General features: G+C 32.0%; 1 protein-coding gene across 1 annotated transcript in view; it reads right to left on the bottom strand.

The window, feature by feature from the left end:
* Nucleotides 1-26,218, bottom strand: part of Dh44-R1 (Diuretic hormone 44 receptor 1) — a 1,227,197-nt gene that overhangs the window by 102,114 nt on the left and 1,098,865 nt on the right. Inside the window, exons 12-13 of the mRNA XM_069844580.1 lie at nt 23,680-23,865; nt 18,463-18,626 (exon numbers count right to left, since the gene is read on the bottom strand). Of these exons, the coding sequence (XP_069700681.1) occupies nt 18,463-18,626; nt 23,680-23,865 (350 nt within the window). The remainder of the gene's footprint in view (nt 1-18,462; nt 18,627-23,679; nt 23,866-26,218) is intronic.

The following is a 26,218-nucleotide window of genomic DNA, read 5'->3' as shown; positions in this document are numbered from 1 at the left end:
TCTATTTGACAACCGGCTTTTGAAAGTAGACAAGTAGACTTTTGCCCTTGAGATTAAATTTTTCACTGAAGAAGCAGTATTTTATAGTTCCGAAAAGCTGAATATTTCTACATCTATAATACGATGAAAAATACCGAAAATTTCGCATCATGTTGAACTTCGGAAGAGCCTTAAAATTAAACAATGTTTTGTTTTCTGTTAGTATCTTAAAATACTTTCGTTCAGAGCATAATAATTTTATTATTCTCATGTCTGAAAATAAATCATTGTCACCTACAAACAACGCAGTGTTTGAAAGTGCGTCTCCTATTTTAAAAGTTACTTCAAAATTAATCTGTCATATAACTTAATGACACAGTCTACGTAAATATTAAACGATGTAAGAGACAGAGCCTACCGTTGATAGTCTCGTCTCATTTGTCAACGTTCTACATATGCTCGAGAAAACACATGGACAATGTGTTCTTCATTCAGTCTATTTCAACTGTAGCAAATTTTTATTAATATGAAGCCATTCAAAATCTCATTCAGATTACTTTAAAATGATGTTAATACTTATGTTTGTTAAAGTACTTTGAATTCAACAATTTTTATTTATTTAGATATTAGGCAGGGTTTGGAATTGAACGGGTTACATCAGCTTCTTGTCTATGCAGATGACGTGAATATGTTAGGAGAAAATACACAAACGATTAGGGAAAACACGGAAATTTTACTTGAAGCAAGTAAAGCGATCGGTTTGGAAGTAAATCCCGAAAAGACAAAGTATATGATTATGTCTCGTGACGAGAATATTGTACGAAATGGAAATATAAAAATTGGAGATTTATCCTTCGAAGAGGTGGAAAAATTGAAATATCTTGGAGCAACAGTAACAAATATAAATGACACTCGGGAGGAAATTAAACGCAGAATAAATATGGGAAATGCCTGTTACTATTCGGTTGAGAAGCTTTTATCATCCAGTCTGCTGTCCAAAAATCTGAAAGTTAGAATTTATAAAACAGTTATATTACCGGTTGCTCTGTATGGTTGTGAAACTTGGATTCTCACTCTGAGAGAGAAACATAGGTTAAGGGTGTTTGAGAATAAGGTGCTTAGGAAAATATTTGGGGCTAAGCGGGATGAAGTTACAGGAGAATGGAGAAAGCTACGCAACACAGAACTACACGCATTGTATTCTTCACCTGACATAATTAGGAACTTAAAATCCAGACGTTTGAGATGGGCAGGGTATGTAGCACGTATGGACGAATCCAGAAATGCATATAGAGTGTTAGTTGGGAGACCGGAGGGGAAAAGACCTTTAGGGAGGCCGAGACGTAGATGGGGGGATAATATTAAAATGGATTTGAGGGAGGTGGGGTGTGATGATAGAGATTGGATTAATCTTGCACACGATAGGGACCGATGGCGGGCTTATGTGAGGGCGGCAATGAACCTTCGGGTTCCTTAAAAGCCATTTGTAAGTGAGTAATGTGTATTTACAAATCTTCTGCCATTAACATTTGCCTGAAATTGTTTGCAGTAGTTTATTACAGAAGTGAATTTAGTATTTATAATAATGGTCAGTTTTTCCTCCTGCTTGCGGTAATGAAAGTTATGGATATATCTCCAGGAATAAATATTTTCGACATAATTCGCACAGATCGTGTCACACGACTAGACTGGATGTCAAGACAAAGTTTGGTGAAAAATACTCAACGAGTATAAAGTATAAAATAGAAAATATTACAACTCCCCAGCCTGCAACACGTCACAAAACTCTGAAGTATTCCACGCAGTTAATTAATTCTTCAGCTGCAATCCGTGCCAGAAACGTCCTAACATTTCGCCCGTATTTAAGCCATTTGAAAACTTTTTCTTTCACCGTATCTGAAGCGAACTGAATTAAACCATTTAACAATTAGCTTTTACGACACACTTTTATTTCTAACAAATGGACTTTCCATGCACGCTAAAATGTTGAGTTGGAATTGGTTCTGGGTTTTGATAGTACTTTTCCGGAACCTTTCTAGCAGTAGGCCTTGTTACATAAAATGAGACCGACATTCTGTGCACGTCATTGACCTCAGGGGAAGTACGTTACGTCACTATGTTCAGAGATTAGTGGCTTTAAAGCTATTGCCCTGAAATCCATATCCTCGAAAGCTGTAAATTATATATAAAGAGACTTAAACCTAATTCAGCTGACGGTATCTCACGTTAGAGTTTTACGTTCGTTCGCAGGAAGATTCTGTGAGGCAGGGAGATGCATATACTTGTAGATTCATGGATTATACTGGGTGTTCATTTCAAAGTGTGTCATGACGTCACTGTTGTGAGTCAGCGATTTGAAGCGAGTTTCAGCTTTTATGTCAGAGAAGTTGCCTATTAATCAAGGCGTTCAATCTGAACTTGAGAACGTGTACGGTATAACTTGAATGTCGTAGCAACAGATGGCGGTCTGTAAAGTCTGTGTGCTACCATAACCTCTTTCGAACTGTGTTTTGCGCGGGCAAGTCGTACGCAGGGTATTTCTTATCATCGATTGCGTACTGCAACATTCCACAATACAAATCAAAATGCTCCGTGTCCATGGTGACCAAGTTAATGTCAACAAATACGTAAGTAATCGTCTTAACCCTCTCCCCATATCCCGACAGTAAGAAAAAAAACTCACTTCAGTACCTGTTTCCAAACAGTTCACATTCTTGCCACTACTGGCGTTACCGTACGTATCGGTAAGTAATCTTCAGAATGAACGCCGTACTTGCTAGGCAACTTCTCTCGCATTTATGTAATACGCCTCTGCGGAAGTGTAGGAAGATTGAATTCTCTAGGCTCATCGGCTAGCCACATGACGACATACAGCGAGCCACGACACATTTTGAACTGAACACCCAGTAGAAGAAAATCGCATCTCAATGAGAGACTTTCTTTAGTTTTTTGGTTAGTCATAATGAGTGCTATTTCAACGATTTCTTGCGGAATTTTTCTAGATTCTTTAGTTCTTTCGGTGATTTATCCCTTAAGATTTCACAATTTTCAAACAAGATATGTCGGAAAATTTCTTGCTTATGTCGAAACTTAAAAAAATACTTGAACTTATACTGTTTACTATAATTGGTCTGAAATGTACATTATGACGGGAAAATAGTTCAAAGAATAGAGGCTACATATGTACTGAGGTTTTTGACAGATAACTCGTTAAGAAGACACTAAATAAACTCAGGCACTAATAGGCAGATGAACATCACATGCATTATAGAAGTAACACATATAAAACGAATATAAAGAGCATGTAGTTTCCTGCAGACGTATTTATAAAGATATTATACAGGATGTAACGAAACTGTATAGAGGATGGTAATATCTTATGTGAACACAAGTCCGGAAATGCATTGTTAAAGCTCTTTTCCTATCTTATTTAATTGTATGGGGCACAAGCTACTTTCTTTTGTTTTGGAGTGCTGCCAGAACTGTCGTGTGCAAAAGTGTACAAGTTCTTACCAAAACTGTCGGACGAATTATTTCTTTATTAGGGCTCTTTTTCTGAAAATGTCTCTTGAAGCTGGAGGCAAGTGATAATATGGTACATAGATAAATTTTGGATAAATTTATATATCTTCTCACCATTCGTGAGCTGCCACAAGGGACAAAGAGTACTTAACCATACTGAATATGTTCCAACGCTCATATTTCACTCCGATGCTACATTCAGAAAATGTACAACCATTTATAGAACTCTGAAAAACGAGGGTGAAACAACGTTCATTTCTACAGGATGATTGAAAAGGTTGTGTTCAAATGCAAGGAGCTTCCAGAGATGCTGTAATATAACAATTTTACAAGAAAAAATCATAGTCTAAGAAGTAGCCTAATCCTGAATTAGTGAAAGCCTATAAATGTTAGGAATTATAGAGTGATGGAAAAAATTCCGAAGGAGTAATATCAATTTGTGCAAATATAAGTAGTTAAAGATTGCATAATTATAAAAAAAAATTATTACAACAAAGTTGTTGGAACTGCGACTACCACGAGTACTTCAGTGCAGACACTGTATCGTCGAAAGAAACTCTGACGCACTCTCTCAAATACATTAGGCATCTTCCGAATCACGTCAGATGCTGCATATCGTGGCTAGAAAAGATTCTGAGTCTTCAACAGGGGACTCGTAAACGAGACTTTTGATAACCCTCCAAAAGAAGTAATCAAGAGACATCAAATCAGGGAAGCAGGCTGGCCATTCAATCGGATCTCTTCTTCCGATTCAACGCTCGGGATGTGAGAGATTTAGAAAGTATCGTACAGTAAGACAGCGTGCTGGTGCTTCTGTTCCATCCACATCTGCCGATACACGGTAAGCGGCATGCTTTCTAACAGCTATGGAATAATCTTTTGCAAAAAGTTGTATATGTCACTATTCAAACGTTCCTGCAGGACGTAAGGTACAAAATATGATTATATCCGCAATGCAGTTCCTAACATTACAGGTACTGACTCAGCATTTTGTTTATTCCTGCTTGAAAAATGTTATATTTCCACAGCTCCATTTTCATCACAACTTTTGAATCACTCAATATACGAATTCAATACTACCTACTTTCTATCATCCGACCAGTCGAACAACCAATCATTCAATTAGCCTACCAAACTATTCAATCACATCAACCAACTAACCAATCATTCTAGACAACCAGCAAACCTATCACTCAATGAAATCAAGCAACCGATCAAATAAATAAATAAATAAATAAATAAATAAATAAATAAATAAATAAATAAATAAATAAATAAATAAATAAATAAATAAATAAATAGATAAATAGATAGATAGATGGTTAGATAGATAGATAAATAGATAAATAAATAAATAAATAGACAGACAGATAAATAGATGACTGAATGAATGAATAAAGGAATAAATAAATAAACGAATAAATAAATAAATAAATACATAAATAAATAAATGAATAAATAAATAAATGAATAAATACATAAACAAATAAATAAATAAATGAATAAATAAATACATAAATAAATAAATAAATAAATGAATACATAAATAAATAAATAAATAAATTCATAAATAAATACATAAATAAATAATTACATAAATAAATAAATACATAAACAAATACATAAGTAAATAAATACATAAATATATACATAAATAAATACATAAATAAATAAATGAATAAATAAATACATAAATAAATAAGTACATAAATAAATAAATTCATAAATAAATACATAAATAAATAAGTACATAAATAAATAAACACATAAATAAATAAATTCATAAATAAATACATAAATAAATAAATAAATACATAAGTAAATAAATACATAAATAAATACACACATAAATAAATACATAAATAAATAAGTACATAAATAAATACATAAATTGATAAATAAATTCATAAATAAATACTTACATAAATAAATACATAAATAAATAAATGAATAAATAAATAAATACATAAATAAATAAGTACACAAATAAATAAATACATAAATAAATACATAAATAAATAAATACATAAGTAAATAAATACATACATAAATAAATACATAAATAAATAAATCAGATTAACCAACCAATCAACCAACCAACCAATCAGATCAACTGACCAATCAATCAGATCGACCAAACAACAAATCATTCAGATCAATCAACCCACCGAACTTGTGCAGGTATGAACATATCATACTCGTGGGTTTTAGTTCGAACTTAGAATTAAGATACAAATTAGATTTACTTTGAATGTTATTTTAAGTGATCGTGCTTCATTTTGTTTAGGATGCTCCCTGTTATTATTATTATTATTATTATTATTATTATTATTATTAGTAGTAGTAGTGGTAGTAGTGGTAGTAGTAGTAGTAGTAGTAGTAGTAGTAGTAGTAGTAGTAGTAGTAGTAGTAGTAGTAGTAGTAGTATTAGTAGTAGTAGTAATTATTATTATTAGTATTATTATTAATTAATTGTATTTTTTATTAGTTGTGTTTATTATTAATTGTCATTATTGAGTGTAATTAGTTACCACAGCCACCGGGTATATACCCATTGCAGTGTGAATAAATACATACATGAGCTACATCAGCAATCAATTCAACCGATCTATCCAATCCAACCGACCGAACAAAACTAATCCACTCAGCCAACCAACCAAGAACAGACCAATGAATCGAATATTGTAATATTTATTGTAAGTAATTTAAGAACTTATTTCTGCCGTTGCTTACAATATCACTAAATCACATTTGTATTCAAATAATTAATTACCTGATTTAATATTTAAATAATTAACTTCTATTAAAGTAATGGATTAATTAAATAATAATTAATCGTAGCAGCGAAATGTCTTATACTGTCATTTAGCATTACTATACATAATCAACTTTCGTAAAGAGTAGCAGCTGGAGGCAGAAACCGACTCTACAATTACAATGTGACGAGTTTTTCTGAGTGTGTAATAAGGAAATGTATCGTCTGTCTTTTCCAAATCAAGTAGGCTACAGATGTTTTTCTTTACAGCTTCTTTATGACAAAGTCTTAGCTTCGGTATAGAAAGGCCGCGCTAACGGCACAGCACGTGATGTATTACGAAGTTCGTACACCTCGCACAGGCGCTTTCAATAACTCTCCTTCCCTCAGCACACCCATTCATCTTCATTAGTTCGTGACAACTATTTTGGACAAGCTAACGAGATGAATTTCTTAAGCAGGGAGGAGAGATGAACGAATATCATAAAGGATATAATGAGAGGTTAGATACAAATATAATACCTACTGTACATTCAAACATTCCCATTTCAGTAATCTCGTTTTTACTTTTAATGTTATGTAAACATAAAAACGATAATTTTACAATGGACTGTCTCGCATTACTCTAGATTAAGAAAGGAGCAAGGGCTTCGGAAAACTTTGTTAAAAACGTGGGTACAGTTATCTCTGCTACCATGATCCCTCCATGTCTTTGCCCAAGATGACAGATGAATTAAGAAGTCAGCCGCTTTGGTAGCGCAGCTCACTTACGATGACTAAGGGTATGAGTTCATATCTCGTGAAGATTTTTCTAGTTTCTTTTTCCCGTTTTGGCTCATAATTCCACCAACACTCTTCTCAGTTAGTCCTTCAATATTATCCCTCTCCTTTTTCTATATTTATACCTATCCAACTATTTATATTTTCCACTGCCTTATTCGGAAATTCCTCAAACTGCTCTCTACATCGTCAAGCTATTGTGCAAGTGGTCTTACTCCTTTCCTTGTAATATAAACTAGATCAGTAAAAGTGACCTTTTTCACACGGGTTGTTGAGATCAGCTTTAAATCAATGTCCTAGTCATTTGGATCTACTGGCATTAGTCACTTTAGCTATATCTGGCTCTTTGTACAGGTTATACATTTTGGCATTACAGCTCATCCACCAAACGCCTCTTTCATTCACAGATCAATGAATGAATGAATAAATAAATAAATAAATAAATAAATACTCCCCTTAAAACGAAATGAAAAATACGTACAAGATAAAATGTGCAAATCAGTGAAATGTATACCAAAGAATATACTACTGTATATTTATTATTTATTTATTTATTCATTCTGGTGTAGTTAAGGCCATCAGACCTTCTCTTCCACAACACCAGGAATACAAATACAATAATATATTTGTCACTTACTTACTCACTAGCTCTTAAGGAACCCGGAGGTTCATTGCCGCCTTCACATAAGCCCGCCATCCGTCCTTATCCTGAGCAAGATTAATCCATTCTCTATCATCATATCCCATCTCCCCCCAAATCCATTTTAATATTATCTTCCCATCTACGTCTCGGCCTCCCTAAAAGTCTTTTTCCCTCCGGCCTCCCAACTAACACTCTATATGCATCATTTTAAATGTAATCAGATAATATGATGAATCTTAACTCTACCTCTAATGTCTTTATAAGCTGATATTCAGGGAACGGATTTATATGGACTAAAAATATATGAAATATGTAAATATATATGTAGTTATTTTTACCAAAATATGGAATTAAATATGGATTTTTACCAAAATATGGAATTAAATATGGACTTAAAATTATAAAAAAATAACTATGTACGTTAAATATTGGTACATTTTAATCAAACTAAACAAAAAATATAATGGACGTACCTTATCTTCCAATGTAGTTTCAACAAAACACAATTTTTATTGTCTGTTACCATAACAATAGGTTACAAACATTTCTTTCAAGTGCTGAAAAGTGAATCTTCTTCTATTGTCTCTGAGGATAGATTTATACTGACTAAAAGAGCGTTCGACGTCACAAGAAGTAACTGGTACATAATTCAATTTCACAATGTCTGCTGGGGATAAGTCCAAGTTAATCTTCACTGTTGATTCACCACTCATCACAGCAACAACCTTTTGTAGTTCTTCATATCTAGGGTTTTTTGAAAGTACAGTGTCCACCTTAGCTCTTACTGCATCTGCAACTTTACCTCTACCACGATTCAGTTGTTCCACAGTACTATTTATAATTTCAAAACTTTCAGATAGTGAAAGGTGCCTATTTTGGAGACTTTTGAGCGTTTTTATGATGCATGAAAATGTATGCTGAATGTGAGCTAAGTCATTCTTCACACTTATGTCACAGGTAACTGTTTTCGCAGTATCAATTGAGACTGCATCTTCAGAGTCCAATGCAAGGAGAACATTGTTAATAGAGTCTATATGTTCGGCATAATATTCAACTGCTTCTAGCCATGTACCCCATCTAGTTAAAATTGGCTTTGGTGGCAATGGAATTTCAGGGTACATTTCTTTCAACACGTTAACTCTACTGGGAGCTTTGAGAAATACTTTTTTCACTGATGAAATCAACAAATCTACTTTAGGGAAATTGTCTCTGACCACTTCTGCCACACGATGAAATGCATGCGCCACACAAGTAAAATGAGTCAATTTAGGATATACAACAGATAATGCTTGTCCAGCTTTGACCATATAAGGGGCAGCATCGCTAATAAAGAATAACACATTATCGTACATAATACCCTTTGGCCACAGGATACCCATAGCTTCGTTGAACAGTTTAACTATAGTTTTGTTATTGCACTTTTCTAGAACATCACGCACTTTTCTAGAACATCACAATGTAAAAGAATTCGTTCAGAATATTGTTCACTTAACAAACCGATAACTACATTACCAACAAGTCTACCTTCTTTGTCGGGAGTCTCATCAATGGAAACCCAAATTGAACTATCTTTAATTTCATCTCTTATCTTCTGTATTGTCTCATCGTAGATGGATGGAGCATACGTCTTCCTAAGTGTTGACTCATCCGGGATTGTATGTTGAGTATATTTTTCAAGGAATTCCCTGAAGACCTTATTCTTTAGTTTGTAGAGAGGAATATCAGCAGAGATGAGAGAACGGCACAGGTCGATGTTAAACTCAGATCTTACATTCGATGTTGTTGGTTGTGTTAAAAACAATTGTCTCTGCTTGGAATTTAGTTGTTTGTTGGCCTGATGTTTACTAGTTGTAATGTGTTGTTGCACCAGGAACTTTTGTGTAGATGATACTGCACACTGACACAAATTACAAAATAATATTTTATTGTCAGTTGATAAACCATCTTCTTTAAATTCTGAAATGTAACTTGTTAGTTTTGATTTTAAATTGACTGAATGACGTACTTTTGGCATATTTACCGTCTTTATAGTATGATTTACAAAACTGAACCTATGTGTACTCTGACTGGCATTTAACTGTTGAGCTGCACAACTGAAGTCTGTTAAAAATTTTAAATTAAATTAATACAGTTTTGTAACTTACTTTCCCATTGTTGATAGGACTGCTAATTTTCAAATAACTCTGATGTTAAAGGGATTACTGAACATGTGTTTAAATCTCTATTGTTGAAATGTATTTTTAAAAGTTAATGGAATTTTGTTTTGTTTTATTGTTAAACCTAATATAATATGGACTGTTTTATATGAAATATGGAAAATATATGGAAATTAACGAAAATATGTACTAAACTCTAAAATATGGAAAAATATGGAAAATAAAAGTAGGATTTTTCAACCCTACACATTGTGAAACATAAAGATAATGCAAAATATAAATTATATTAGCTTTATAAGTAAATATGTATTTACATATAAATCCTTTCCCTGCTGATATTACATCATCCAATTCTAATAAAACATTTATGTATGCCGATAACCGTGTACTTTAAAGTAAAAGTCTAAATTCTTGCTTTGCGGTATCTGAAGTCTGTTAATACGATGGTTTCAGAAATGGCATATTTTAAGTAAGGTATATGTAGGGCGAAGAGTAATCTTTCCTACGTGGCACAAACATCCTCGTGCAAATTTACACTAGATCACCATGAAATACAATTGATTAAGAATGTTAAATTTATCGGAATTAACTTAGATAAGAAGCTTCCGTGGCATCAACATGTACAACAAGCCAGAGTCAAGGCTGCTGGAAGAACACATCTATTATTTCCATTTCTGAAATGTCCTATATTAAGTAAAATAAAGATAAAAAGTTAGATGCTATCAGTTATTGATCCCATCTATTCTGTAACGTACCCAAAAATGTTTTCCGACTTTTAAAAATTATCAAAATTATCCAAAAAACAAATTGTCGTTCCTGCAATAACTCCTGTGTGACATATTTATCGATTTTAAGATGTTTGCTCTATTAAATAACTTAAATAGTGATAGAGCAAATAATAAAATCTCCTATATGTAATTATATTTCTTTATTTCGAAAATGTAAGAATTCACAGTCTCCTATGTACGGCTGCCATAGGATGAATAAATGTGTTTTTTCTTCCTACTGAAAAATTTTATATTTTTATATAGGAAACAGAAAACGGATGTAGGTAAATTCTCATTTTTAAATAGAACTATAAATGATTGGAATGACCTACCTGCAGCGGTCTTTGAGGGCTGTCCTTCCTTAAGGAGATTCAAGAATAATTTAAAAAGTTGTGTATAAAGTGCAAATTAAAATTAAGGCGACATTTAACATTTAATTTTTTAAGGTGACATGTATTTATTTATCCTGACTAGTTACTTCCTTGGTTTCAATTGTAAATTATTTAAAAATAGCGTGTAAGAGGGTCTTAGGCTAGAAATGTTTAATTTAAATGTAGTTCTGTTTATAAGTATGGATAAGGATGTAATTATTTGACTTATTTGAACTGTTGTATCAGTGAAGCGAGGTGAGTCAGTGAAGTTATGGTTTTACAGTGCAGTGAATAGTTCCGATCAGTGATAATTTATAGCGTCAATGAAATGTGTTCTATAGTGTCAGTGAAATGTGTCCTAAAGTGTCAGTGAAATGTGTTCTATAGTGTCAGTGAAATGTGTTCTATAGTGTCAGTGAAATGTGTTCTATAGTGTCAGTGAAATGTGTTCTATAGCGTCAGTGAAATGTGTTCTATAGTGTCAGTGAAATGTGTTAGTGAAATGTGTTCTATAGTGTCAATGAAATGTGTTCTATAGCGTCAATGAAATGTGTTCTATAGTGTCAGTGAAATGTGTCCTAAAGTGTCAGTGAAATGTGTTCTATAGTGTCAGTGAAATGTGTTAGTGAAATGTGTTCTATAGTGTCAGTGAAATGTGTTATATAGTGTCAGTGATATGTGTTCTATAGTGTCAGTGAAATGTGTTAGTGAAATGTGTTCTATAGTGTCAGTGAAATGTGTTCTATAGTGTCAGTGAAATGTGTTAGTGAAATGTGTTCTATAGTGTCAGTGAAATGTGTTAGTGAAATGTGTTCTATAGTGTCAGTGAAATGTGTTAGTGAAATGTGTTCTATAGTGTCAGTGAAATGTGTTCTATAGTGTCAGTGAAATGTGTTAGTGAAATGTGTTCTATAGTGTCAGTGAAATGTGTTCTATAGTGTCAGTGAAATGTGTTAGTGAAATGTGTTCTATAGTATCAGTGAAATGTGTTAGTGAAATGTGTTCTATAGTGTCAATGAAATGTGTGCTAAAGTGTCAGTGAAATCCGTCATAGTGCCACTACAGTGAGTGAGATGAGAGTAAAGTGAAAGACTATTGAAACTTATGAAGGGCCTATACATAAAAATGTAAAATTAGGTACTTTATTTATGTTTTATTATTATTGTGTTAAATTATATTGTGTATTCTTATTGTATTGTGTATAAAATTGTAGGCCTATTGTGTATTGTAAATATTGCTTATCATTTCTTTATTGTGTATTGTTTATATTGTGTATACCACTGCCACCGGGTGCTTGCCCACTTGCAGTGTAAATAAATACATACATACATACACAGGAGTTATTGCAGGAACAACGACGGTACGCGCTTCTGATTTGTACACTAGATAATTCTAATCATGAAGACCTTATTGACTTTCCTATAAATATAAAGAAAGGTTGAAATACTCTGGGAATACGGAAAGAAGTGATAATCATATATATCAACTTGGGCAATAAAATATGAGTGCATAAAGAACTAGCAGAACGCCAATATTGTTTGTTCTTGAACCTGTATAAATGTGTAGACTATAGCGTTATTGATCATTCAGTCTTTAAAAACGGTCGATCTAATATGTTTCTCTGTTGTTTTTCCAAGCAATAATCCACAGATCAAGGCAAAAAACAGTTCTTGTTTTGATACTTGGCCAAAGTATGAATAATAAAGAGGCCGGAACTGTGGTGGCGTATCCATAGTTACTACTTGTCCACCCAGCTATTTGTCATTCATTCCACAAAAAAGACGCAAATAATTTCTGAACATTTCCAAACAAATTTACTCATTATTTCCGTTATTAATTTAACTCTTTAGCAACTACTTCATATTTCTTTTCTTATTGCTGTGCAAAAGAAATTTTTTTCATTTGAATTTTTAAAATATTCTTTAAATCTTGGCTTATATATCTAATAATATTAAAATTTAAACTGCAGTTGCACAAAAAGTTGTAACCATACTTTGATGCAATTTGTACAATCTTATAATAAAACATTTGGGAGTATTTTAAGGTGTGAGACATAACGCTTAGGTGTACAGATTTTTCTAGCTTGAATACTATGTGAAAATATACTTTTAGGTATGCATATATGAATATAAGCGCACACTTTTGAAAAACAAATTAGGTAAGAAAGTGATAGTTGTTAATAAAATAACTCTAAAGGTCTTAAACAAAACTTCAGCTGTGTACTTAATTTGTCTCGCAATGCGTGCACTAATTTGAAAATAAGGATTTGTTTTCATACAGTATGTAAAACTGAGCAAAGAAAATACAATTTACTTAAAAGTCATGTCTCGAACCTTAAAGTATTCTTTAATTATTAATTGTAATAGCGAAAAAATACAACAAATTAACGCTACAACTTTTTGTGCACTTGCACTTAAAATATTAGCAAATTTATAATTATTTTTTTGCGCATGTTCACGTACACGGCTCGTTAACCACGCTTATTTTTTTTTAGTGTGTAAGTGATGCGTAAATGGTAAATGAATATGCTAATATTTAATATTGAAATACCTGCTTTGAATAATCAACTCCTGAAACAATTTCATTGAAACGGACCATAAGGATGGTGATTTGTACATTTTTTAAGCTCTACTCACGTGAATGCACACAACATTAATAACTCTGCTACCGCCATTACTCAGAACATAGGCAACTACATCAAGATAATTAATCTTACCCATTTTATATGGACGTCGAACATTTCTTTCTCTTTTTGATTTGTAATTTTTGAGAGATGTTAGCAATGTCTCTTCGTCCGTTCGTAATATATGCTTGTACCAGTTTCGTTTTCTACTCTCTATTTTAATTAATATTTTATGCTCGACTATACACCTGGTAGCAGCCCTTTAATGGACCTCATTAAAGTACACCTATTCATTAAATTTCAGGTTTTCCACCAATCAGAAAGCAATATGAAAGCGCAAGTATAGATTATTCTCCGATATGCAATCGAAAGACAACTAGCGAAACGTCGCGGAGGCTGAAAATCCAATACTGTCGCAGAAGGTTATGTTCTGTTACTATAATAATTAGCGTTAATTGTAAATAATATTCAAATAAATTCAATTTGTCATCTCGTTTTTCAATTTTAAATCAATTTCCAGGTTATAGCAATATTAATGTTCATGTTATTCTCTAGATTATATCAAGGTCAATGACATTTGTTTCTCAGAAAAAATCAATACTTTTGCGTCTGCGCACATCTCACAATTTAAGAGATATTGCACAAGGTCACTTCCGCTCCCCAGTCAGATAAGAATAACATGAATACTTATGAATAATTTCAAGTTAGAAATATGGTCGAGCATAAAAAGTCGTATGAAACTTGCCTATAATGGTAATTAAGACGCTCGTATGAAAATTAAGAAATTCGCTTGCGCTCGTTTCATAAACATACTCGCGTCTTAATCACTAACATTATAGGCTCGTTGTATAATGTACTATTTTGCTCCATCTTCTATTCACCGACCAGCTATCATAGCTATCAGTCAACGTTAGTACTTTCACGAAATTAAAGGATAAAAACAAGAAGTCAATAAACTTACAGAATATCCTGAGACAGGGAAAGAATCCTAAGAATGAAAACATCTCAAACTAAATAATTTAAAAGTGTTATAGGCCCTATTTTATAGTTGCCTGAACACTTAAAAATTCACGTATAAATGTCCTAGTACATACAAGGTATACAAGCCAAGCGCCAAGACGCCAAACACTGGCAAAGCTCATCATGCAACAGTAACACACAAACATACAGAAACACAACAATCGCTTGAGTATTCACCTCATTCAGCGAATACAATCCAAAGGCCACCAAAGAAAGTAGTACAGCAATCATTAAAGCACGGCATGACATTATTGTCAAATGGAAGCTTTCAAAATCTGTACTGAAGGAATACTAAACACTTCGTAACTTAATTTGGGTGGTGAACTAGATAATACGAAATTCCATTTTGTGATATTAATCTTTTACACAGAGTTGCACAGAAAGAAAATTATCTCTAATAATTCCAGGAGCGCTGTTTCATTTTATTGATAAATGAAGGGCTCGTGAAATGATGCTTATAAGATGGAACCACGAGTGCAATTTAATAAGATTATTCTAGGAATAAAATTAAATAACTTGCACAACCGAATTATTTACGTAAATGATAATAATTATTATAAAACACATCAATAAGACATTATTATGTCTCCTTTTAAGGAAGTTAAAAAACAATTGCTATCTATCACGGCATACTAAATATTATTGCCAACTACACAGAGCGGAAATACGAAACAATACTTAACCTCAAAAGTAAAATAAACTGAAATTTTATATTAACAGAATAAAAACACGAAAGATTTATTTATTATTTCAAGTTACAGTTATTTAAAACGCAATTTTCAAAGTTAAATTTTTTTGGCATTTCTTGATTTTCTGTGATTGATACTGAAGTATTGTCTTTCTTATCAGATAAGTCGCTGCTTTACAAAGCGTCTTATCAAGAAACACAACTGTGATTGGTTGATTTAATGCGGTTCTGAAACGTTATTGGGCAATATCGCAAATTCATCCTGTAAGTTGAATATTCTTACTTTATAAGGGTCCGCTACTTGGCAAAAATGTCACTAAATGCTGTATCAGAATGGTTTAATTAATTATAGCATTATAACCTCAAAAATGAACTTCAATAAGCGAATGAAAGCAAATGATTTAATCTTATTAGCTCTCAAAGTGAGGTAGTACATTACTTCAGTACAACTCTGCCAAGGAAACTGGTTTTAGACAGAAAAATTCATCTCACAACTTATAAACAATTCAAAAGGCCAAGAAAAGTACATTACTGTTTTCAGGCACTCAGTAGAGTTATTTGTTCAACTCCTACACTCTTATGTTATGTTATGTTATGTTATGTTATGTTATGTTATGTTATGTTATGTTATGTTATGTTATGTTATGTTATGTTATGTTATGTTATGTTATGTTATGTTATGTTATGTTATGTTATGTTATGTTATGTTATGTTATGTTATGTTATGTTATGTTATGTTATGTTATGTTATGTTATGTTATGTTATGTTATGTTATGTTATGTTATGTTATGTTATGTTATGTTATGTTATGTTATGTTATGTTATGTTATGTTATGTTATGTTATGTTATGTTATGTTATGTTATGTTATGTTATGTTATGTTATGTTATGTTATGTTATGTTATGTTATGTTATGTTATGTTATGTTATGTTATGTTATGTTATGTTATGTTATGTTATGTTATGTTATGTTATGTTATGTTATGTTATGTTATGTTATGTTATGTTATGTTATGTTATGTTATGTTATGTTATGTTATGTTATGTTATGTTATGTTATGTTATGTTATGTTATGTTATGTTATGTTATGTTATGTTATGTTATGTTATGTTATGTTATGTTATGTTATGTTATGTTATGTTATGTTATGTTATGTTATGTTATGTTGGTTTTAGTTTCTCAATAAAAAGAATAATTCAAAACGAAATGTACAATCTAATGAATTATATATTATAAATTATAACGAATAACTTAATATTGTTTTCAAAATTCGGAGAAATTTGTAGACTTTGTTACGAGAAAAAAAACAATAGTCTCTTTGAAATCTAGTCTTCCTACGCTAAACTCTGTAAGTATAGCTAATGTCTTTAGTAAATAGAAAATTTGCTCCATTTTCCTTGTTATTCCAAAAGAACTTCAAACAAACATTTCCCACGCGAAATTGCATACTATATTATACCATTTGTCACAAAATAATAATGCGGTCGCAAAGTCTGATCTTTGAGGTCTACTTGCGCGCGTATCTAGTTCACCACCCCTGTCAATAGACTCGCAAACATAAATACAATTGTACTGGTAAAATCGCGTGCTGTGGGTAGCATCTGTTGATGTTTTAACAACGAGTTAAATGAATCGATGTGTACATGCCAATTTTCGATTTACAGCTCAGAAAACAGATCCTACCAAAAATGTGTCAATATACACTTGTATATTCCACTAAAACATATTATATGATACAATCAGTACACAGAAAGAAAAATGTTTCTTAGGTTTAGAGTTATATGAAATAAATATTAATTTATCTAAAGCTGAGATCACATGGTAGTACATAAAGCTCAATTTGAAAATTAATAAAGCGAGTTAATACCAAATTATTACACTAAGTAACAAGAAATACATTTTTGATATTCAATTTACTGGGATAAATTCATAACTAACATAATAAAAAACCACTGATATCTGGAAACAATCATGTTCATCGTTAATATATTTCATGTATGAAAGTTCTGAAAAATACATTTTTACTACAATAATTTATTGTAAAAAATTCAGTCTGCTGTGTAGAAAATGCAGTAATTTTGTAATAATTATTATTACTACTGCTTGTACTCAAAGAATTATGTTAGGAACACTTATTGTCTTATAGGTTTTATACTTTTAACCAACTTCTAGAAAAGTATTTTCAAAATCCTTTCAAAAACAATTAATATTTTAAGCCACTAACTGAAAATATAATCTATATTCAAATTAAGTTAACATATAGTTTACAAAATCATTTGACTCATTACCACTGATGTGATTAAACAATCAATTTAAAGTAATGCTCGGAAGTTTTAAAATCGTACACTGAAAGAACATTTTTCAATTGAAAATATAATTTCACCCAAAACGTGCGTTTGTTTTGTACAAGTAACTTCTTTTCGATTCTGAACAGTTTATCAACAAATTGAAATACAAATGCTTCATATGCATTTCCATCTGATGAATGTATTATGTAAAAAGCTTTAAATTTAATTTAAGACACCAAAGTTAAATTTCTAAATGAAATTTCATTACATACGCTGCACTAAATTGATGTATAACAATTAAAATAAAAAAAAAGCGATTAGTCATATTTTGAGAATATTTACTGCAATAACATTAACAAATCTTGTGTATTTTAAAACTTGAAAAGTGAATGTATTTATGCAACTGAGTGAGATTTATTAAAGAGTAATTTAATAATGACTTATTTATATATAGTCTAAAAAGTTCTATGTTATGATAATAAAGAATTGGATGAGCATATTTAATATTTAACAACTACAGAAAAAAAAAATGTTGTTCTGACTATCGTGAAAAGTATCGTAACCACAGTCGACTGACATCGATAATCAAATTTACATAATCAACGTTACATCGTAATAAATTAGTATGACCTTCAAGTGAAAGATCATAAGGTATATTCAAATTATTTGTACAGAAAAACAATGAAATAAAAATAAATTATATGCTATAGAATGTTTTTATATAGTAATTTTATACGTTCGGTATTCAAAAGAAAATGTGAAACTAATGAACTGCTTGCACTTAAAATGAAACACACTGTATAGTCATTCGCAAGGCAGCGGGGTTAGTATGCAAACAATGCTACTACGGCAAGTGTGATGAACTTACCGAATGCTCTCCGTGCGGGACCTTGGCGACCAGTCCTTGCTGCTGTATGTATAGCGACGGCTCCCGCCCAGGCTGCGGGCTGTCTTCCATCGCTCCAAATGGTGACGCACTGTATTCTGCACTTCCGTATTCAAGAAACAGTAAAATAGCGCTATTGTGAATCCCTGTGGGTATAGAAAGAGAAATAAAATTAAGTCCATAAAATTAACCGTACACAATCATCATTATGGTGTGTTTTGAGTTCTTTACATGTAGGTCTACTCTAATTTATTATAAAGTTGAGAGAATATAACAAATAAAAAATGTTTCAACAAAATAATTATTGAAATTGTAGCATTTCAACTCCCATTTAAGAAACTTCTTCATCCAAGTAACATTATCGAAGAAAATAAATAAAAAAGTAGGTAGAGGAACTGTGTATTATAAATTGTGTAAAGTTAAACATTATATGGATCTCAAAGTTGGACGTTTGAGTACAAAACAAGTGAGTGGAATGCAGTTGCAACTGTATAGTAAGGTCCTCCACAAATTACTCGTAAGATTGTAAAAAGGGAATAAGAAATCAGTTGAATATCACTTATATTACGAATATAATAAAGTACACAAGAATGATTCTGGATGCTTAACGAAAATTTTAGCTGGCAGAATTATAAATCAATTATGAATCTACAGATCGAGATGACGAAGAGACATTACCTGTTCTATGAAAAGATGAAAGAATCGGGTGTAATATGGGGACTGAACAGGGCAATGGCCTAATCCATGCTCCTTTTGGTGGTATTGAGGAGAGAGATTTATAACAGTGAAATAAAAATCTTGAGATTTTTCTTCCACTTACCACTGCCTAAATTGCAAATATTAGGAGATGGCATAATAAACATAGAACGGAATGGACTCGGATGTCAAGGGGAGCAAAATTTGTAGCTGTTACATCTAAAGAAAATATAATATGTAAATAAAAATAATTCAGGAGAATTTAAAGAATTGAAATGGTTCCTTTCCGGACTTATAAACAATCTGTAATATCTATAAGTAAGGTAATAATAATAATAATAATAATAATAATAATAATAATAATAATAATAATAATATTTTATTTATTTATTTACTTATATTTAATGTGCTGTACAACAGCCAGTCACTAATTACAGTTCAGCACAAACAATATAACAAAAACATCAGAAATGATATAAATTACAATAAAAAACACAATGAATTAAAATAATGGCAATTGAATCTCCCCATGCAGAAAGGGCTTCAGTCACAAATTTTGAAAAAAAAAAAAAAAAAAAAAAAAAAAAAAAAAAAAAAAAAAAAAAAACGAGATATCGATGGAAATCATATCTTTATGGGTGGCTCCATCGGTCTGTGCAGAAAGGTATTCAGCCCAATGCTTGGAAAGATAGAAACTGAAGCTCAGGCTCAGAGTTCTATGCAGAAAGGAATATAGCGTACAGAATGTTTTTCTTAGTTTTCTCAAAACTAGGCCTAATGGACTGAAGCCCTTTCTGCATGGGGCGATTCAATTAAATAAAATGATAATTACAAATGAAATAATGGAATCATACAAATGAAGAATGGAATCATGCCTAAATAGTATTACAAAGCTATGCAAGATGACGAGAATATTATAATACAACGACAATAATGACATTGGATGGACGGAATAAAATGGATGACTAAAATACTTAAATAATGACAATTAAAAGTAATCGTAATTGAAAATGAATGGAATCATGTAAATTAATAAACAACAAAATAATATAAAAGGTAACGAGAATAATATTAAAATACATATTTAAACAAAATACATAAATTAAACTGACATAAAACTCCAAATTATATACTACACATTAAAATAGATCCAAGTTAGATCCATGCAATTTAGCATTTTTTTATACATCTGCAGACCGGAGAGAGAGATTTAGAATTTCTATTGTAAAACATTTTATGAAATCTTAAACCCTTAGCAGGAATACGAAGACTGATATTGCTTAGGAAAGATTCACAATCAATATCACCCTTAATGACTTTACAAAAAAATAAATATTCAAGATCTTGCCGTCTGGCAAGTAAACTACAGCAATTAAAATATTTGCAGTTAATCTCATATTTATAATCATCAGAATTAGGTAAAAATCTATAAGAACACAGGGAAATAAATTTTCGTTGAATAATAATAATAATAATAATAATAATAATAATAATAATAATAATAATAATAATACTTACTTTCAAATGGCTTTTAAGGAACCCGAAGGTTCATTGCGCCCTATTGGTCCCTATCCTGAGCAAGATTAATCCAGTCTCTATCATCATATCCCACCTCCCTCAAATCCATTTTAATATTATCCTCCCATCTACGTCTCGGCCTCCCCAAAGGTCTTTTTCCCTCCGGTCTCCCAACTAACACTCTATATGCATTTCTGGATTCGCCCATACGTGCTACATGCCCTGCCCATCTCAAACGTCTGGATTTAATGTTCCTAATTATGTCAGGTGAAGAATACAATGCGTGCAGTTCTGCGTTGTGTAACTTTCTCCATTCTCCTGTAACTTCATCCCTCTTAGACCCAAATATTTTCCTACGCATCTTATTCTCAAACACCCTTAACCTATGTTCCTCTGTCATAGTGACAGTCCAAGTTTCACAACCATACAGAACAATCGGTAATATAACTGTTTTATATATTCTAACTTTCAGATTTTTTGACAGCAGACTAGATGATAAAAGCTTCTCAACCGAATAATAACACGCATTTCCCGTATTTATTCTGCGTTTAATTTCCTCCCGAGTGTCATTTATATTTGTTATTGTTGCTCCAAGATATTTGAATTTTTCCACCCCTTCGAAGTATAAATCTCCAATTTTATTTTTCCATTTCGTACAATATTCTGGTCACGAGACATAATCATATAATTTGTCTTTTCGGGATTTACTTCCAAACCGATCGCTTTACTTGCTTCCAGTAAAATTCCCGTGTTTTCCCTAATCGTTTGTGGATTTTCTCCTAACAAATTCACGTCATCCGCATAGACAAGAAGCTGATGTAACCCGTTCAATTTCAAACCCTGCCTGTTATCCTGAAATTTCCTAATGGCATATTCTAAAGCGAAGTTAAAAAGTAAAGGTGATAGTGCATCTCCCTGCTTTAGCCCGCAGTGAATTGGAAAATCATCAGACAGAAACTGACCTTTACGGACTCTGCTGTATGTTTCACTGAGACACATTTTAATTAATCGAACTAGTTTCTTGGGAATACCAAATTCAATAAGAATATCATATAATATTTCCCTCTTAACCGAGTCATATGCCTTTTTGAAATCTATGAATAACTGATGTACTGTATCCTTATACTCCCATTTTTTCTCCATTATCTGTCGAATACAAAAAATCTGATCAATAGTCGATCTATTACGCCTAAAACCGCACTGATGATCCCCAATAATTTCATATACGTACGGAGTTAATCTTCTCAAAAGAATATTGGACAAAATTTTGTACGACGTCAACAAAAGTGATATTCCTCGAAAGTTACCACAGTTGGTTTTGTCCCCCTTCTTAAAAATAGGTACAATTATGGACTCCTTCCATTGTTCTGGTACAATTTCCCTTTCCCAAATAGCAAGTACAAGTTTATAAATTTCGCTATATAATGCATTTCCACCCTCTTGTATTAATTCTGCTGGAATTTGATCGATACCTGGAGACTTGTACTTTTTCAGATTTTCTATCGCAATTTCGACTTCTGAAAGCGCGGATTCGGGTATAAATGACTCAGCAGTTTGTATTTCAATTTCGTCCCGATCATTTCTATTTGGCCTATGTACATTTAGTAGTTGCACAAAATAGTTTTTCCATCTGTTTAGGACTGATGGAGAGTCTGCAAGCAAGTCACCATTCTCATCCTTGATCACGTTTACCCTTGGCTGATATCCGTTCTTAAATTCCTTTATACCCTTATATAAATCTCGAATGTTTTTATTCTTACTATTTGTTTCTACCTCATTCAGTTTTTCCTTCAAGTAACCTCTCTTTTTATTCCTAAGTGTACGACTTGCTTCCCGTCTTTCATTGAAATAATTATCTCTCTTCTCCTCAACTGGATCCTGTAAGAATTTCAATTTTGCCTGTTTCCTTCTTTCTACTACCATGCAACAATCTTCATCAAACCACGGTTTCTTTTTCTTAGTTTCATAATAACCTATGCTCTGCTCAGCTGCAATTTTGATACTATCTCTGATATTTTCCCACACGCTGTTAACATCTAACTCTTTCTCAACTTCGTCGGAACTTTCTAAAGTGGCAAACCTATTCGAAATTTCGACCTGATAATTTTGCTTAGTTTCCTCTTCCTTTAATTTCAAAATATTGAATTTAGTAATATTAACTTGTTGCTCTACTCGCTGATAGTCTTTCTATTACAGACGTGGACAAATTATTAGCAAAATTGAAGATTTTTATTATATATTTTTTTTACAAAATATGATTCTTCAATTTAGACTACAGTTGACATTTTTGCGTGTTTCCAAATTATTAGAAAAATTGAAGATTTGTATTGTATATTTTTAGAAAAGTTAACTGTTCAATTTGGACTACATTTGATATTTTTACATATTTACAAATTATTAGCAAAACTGAAGGTTTTTATTATATATTTTTACAAAATTCGATTCTTCAATTTGGAATACAGTTGACATTTTGGATATTTCCAAATTATTAGCAAAACTGAAGATTTTTATTTTACAGTTTTACGAAATTTGACTCTTCAATTTAGACTGTAGTTGACATTTTTGCTAATTTACGAATTATTAACAAAATTGAAGATTTTTATTATATATTTTTACAAAACTTAATTCTTCAATTTAAACTATAGTTGACATTTTTGCATATTTCTGTCTATTGTAATGATAGAAATATGCAAAATTGTCAACTGTAGTCTAAATTGAAAAATCAAATTTTGTAAACAGAATTATCATAAAAATCGTCAATTTTGTTAATAATTTGTCCACGTCTGTAATTCTCCAATTACCAAATAATGGTCAGAATTACAGTCTGCACCCCTGAAAGTTCGAATTTCTACCATACTAGTATGTCTCCGTTTATCTATCAAGATGTGACCTATTTGGTTGTAATAATAATAATAATAATAATAATAATAATAATAATAATAATAATAATAATAATAATAATAATTTTGACTGTCATGTACTGACCTGTGTGGAGAGGAGCACTGCACAGATGTTGTCGTAGATGGCGCCGGAGACGTCATCAGGGGGTCGTATGATGATAAGGATGTACGTAATGCCCAGCAGGGGGATCAAGACCAGCAGCGCCTTCGTCGCCTTTCTGTACTGTTGCGTCTCAGCGTTGTTGGTGGCACGCAGCTTCGTTATCAGCACCTGTGCAGCAAGTCACATCCATCAGCCTTCTAGTAACTCTTGTTGCAATCCCCGTGTTCTTCGCCATAGGCATGCAATTTTGATATTTTTCTAACTTGAATGGTTTCTCCTTCTCAGTCTCTCCTAAATTAAGTCACATGGAGACACTATTAAACAGATGTAGTTGTTCCCCTCGCCCAGTATAGTCCGGGTCAGCTTACTTCATACCCTAAGGGTGAAACCTAACCATTTCTCCCCCCCCCCCCATTACTACATATGCTAGTGGATTGTGGTGATTTTATAGTTTGCAAGTTGAATTTTCTTTTGCCAACTTAGTTTCGAATTTCGATACTTACAAATACTACAAATGGTAGTGATTTTGTAACTGGTATGTTGGCAGCTGAGACAAATATCGACAATATTTGAACATATTAATAATTAATTAATATCAGTATTAATATTAATACATAATAGGTCTAGTTATTTTATGTGTTGCGTTGTGGTTATAATTCAAGACTATAGTCAGGTAAGTTTTCGGAGTTAGTACTAATAATTTCACGTGGTCAAACAAAATACATTTTTAGGTTAGGTCTCACGAGTCAATTGTTTAGTCAAACCAATGAATTTCGTATTGCCAGACAAAATATTTGACATGTTGATCCCTTTCCCGTATAGTTTGCCTACGAAAATATGTTACAAATTATTGAATTATTTAGAATAACCTTCCAACATAAAGTACGATACGTAAATAAGTCATTTAGTACGTAGGATCGTGTGATATCTGATAACAGTTGGCAACACTGGCAAGACGGCAATATTTGCTGCTTAGGAACTGTTCTTATGTGACCCTCACTATACACCAGTCAAATCAAAGGCGAGGGGGCGTGATCTCCGAAACTTCGGTTGTCATGCCCTACTTCCGGTAGCAGCATCCCCACATTTAAAAAATTTTATTCTTGACCGTACAGAGAAATAATCGGCCGCACCAAACAGAAAATTATTCGCTGCTCACGCCCAAAGTGACGTTGTGACGTCACTTACGCCACATGATGGAGAAAAGAGACATTCTCTCTCTGTTGTCACATAATCTTCCATCAGCTTTTTTTTTTTTTAAACAGGCAAATATAGTTTCCGTAACAAACCACTGCTAGCTCGAGCGTCAGAAGAGTTTCTCCTCATTAAATTAGTTGTAATATAAAATTATGCTTAAAGAATGCATATTACGTTATTAATTAACGTATGGAAATTTAAAAATTGTAATAAATATTGTATTCAATACATGAAATTAAATAATTATTTCATATTTAACATTCAGTATTCCAGAGACAGACAAGCAGAAAGAAATAATAATTGGGGCCTTAACTTGATTCCCGTCACATATGAATGTCAAATCAAAAGTAATTATTCAGGTGGATGGGTAGGAACAACGTACTGTATGTTAGATATATCGAATATCTGAAGCGTAGGATGATATGTGAACGCATACTTCATCATAAATATTCATTTAAAAATTTACATATCATGTATGTCCTATATATGAAATCTGGCAGTTACACAAAACTTAGAATTTACATGATATTAAAAAAAAATAAGCATAGTTTTCAAGCAATACAAAAATGAATTTTTAGCGAAATGGAATACTATTGTAGTCTACTACTCGTGTTAAAGAAATAACATTTTATGAGAGTTAAATATAAGATAAAGTCTAAATTAAACGAGTTATTATTATTATTATTATTATTATTATTATTATTATTATTATTATTATTATTTTACACTGCTTCATCGATATAGGAGAAAAGCAATATTTCCCTACTTAGATACAGTATAACACGCGGAGCAAGTCTCGTGCAATCGGCAAGCATCATATTTAAGTTGAGCAGTTTTAAAAATATGGTACGCGTACCTCCAGGGAAACGCGGGATACGCATCCCACTGATTACGTTTGTAAAAATGCTGACATATTTACGTATTTTACTATACTTTTTCGTTGCTTGAACAATATTTTACGTAAATCATTACTATTATTATTGCATCAATAACTAGGCCTACTATATAATAATAATAATAATAATAATAATAATAATAATAATAATAATAATAATAATAATAATAATAATAATAAAATTATACCTGGTAAGGTTTATCTTGTCTCAGTGGCAATAAAACCAAGTCCCTTCAAATGAGGGTGGAGATTATAGGAGGGTTGTAAATTTTCAGAATTCCTTTCAAAACCTTGTTATTGTACAGGCTACCGGAACTCAATTTCGTGAAAGACAAGCTCACAGTACGAATAGAGATATTTTGTAATTTTATTTTGCGCTACAGAATGTATCAACTGGTCCCTTCCGCCACTGGATGGATGGACGGCATC

Source organism: Periplaneta americana, chromosome 13 (assembly GCF_040183065.1).
Source record: "Periplaneta americana isolate PAMFEO1 chromosome 13, P.americana_PAMFEO1_priV1, whole genome shotgun sequence".
NCBI lineage: Eukaryota > Metazoa > Arthropoda > Insecta > Blattodea > Blattidae > Periplaneta > Periplaneta americana.
This window is presented reverse-complemented; position numbering and strand designations above follow the sequence as displayed.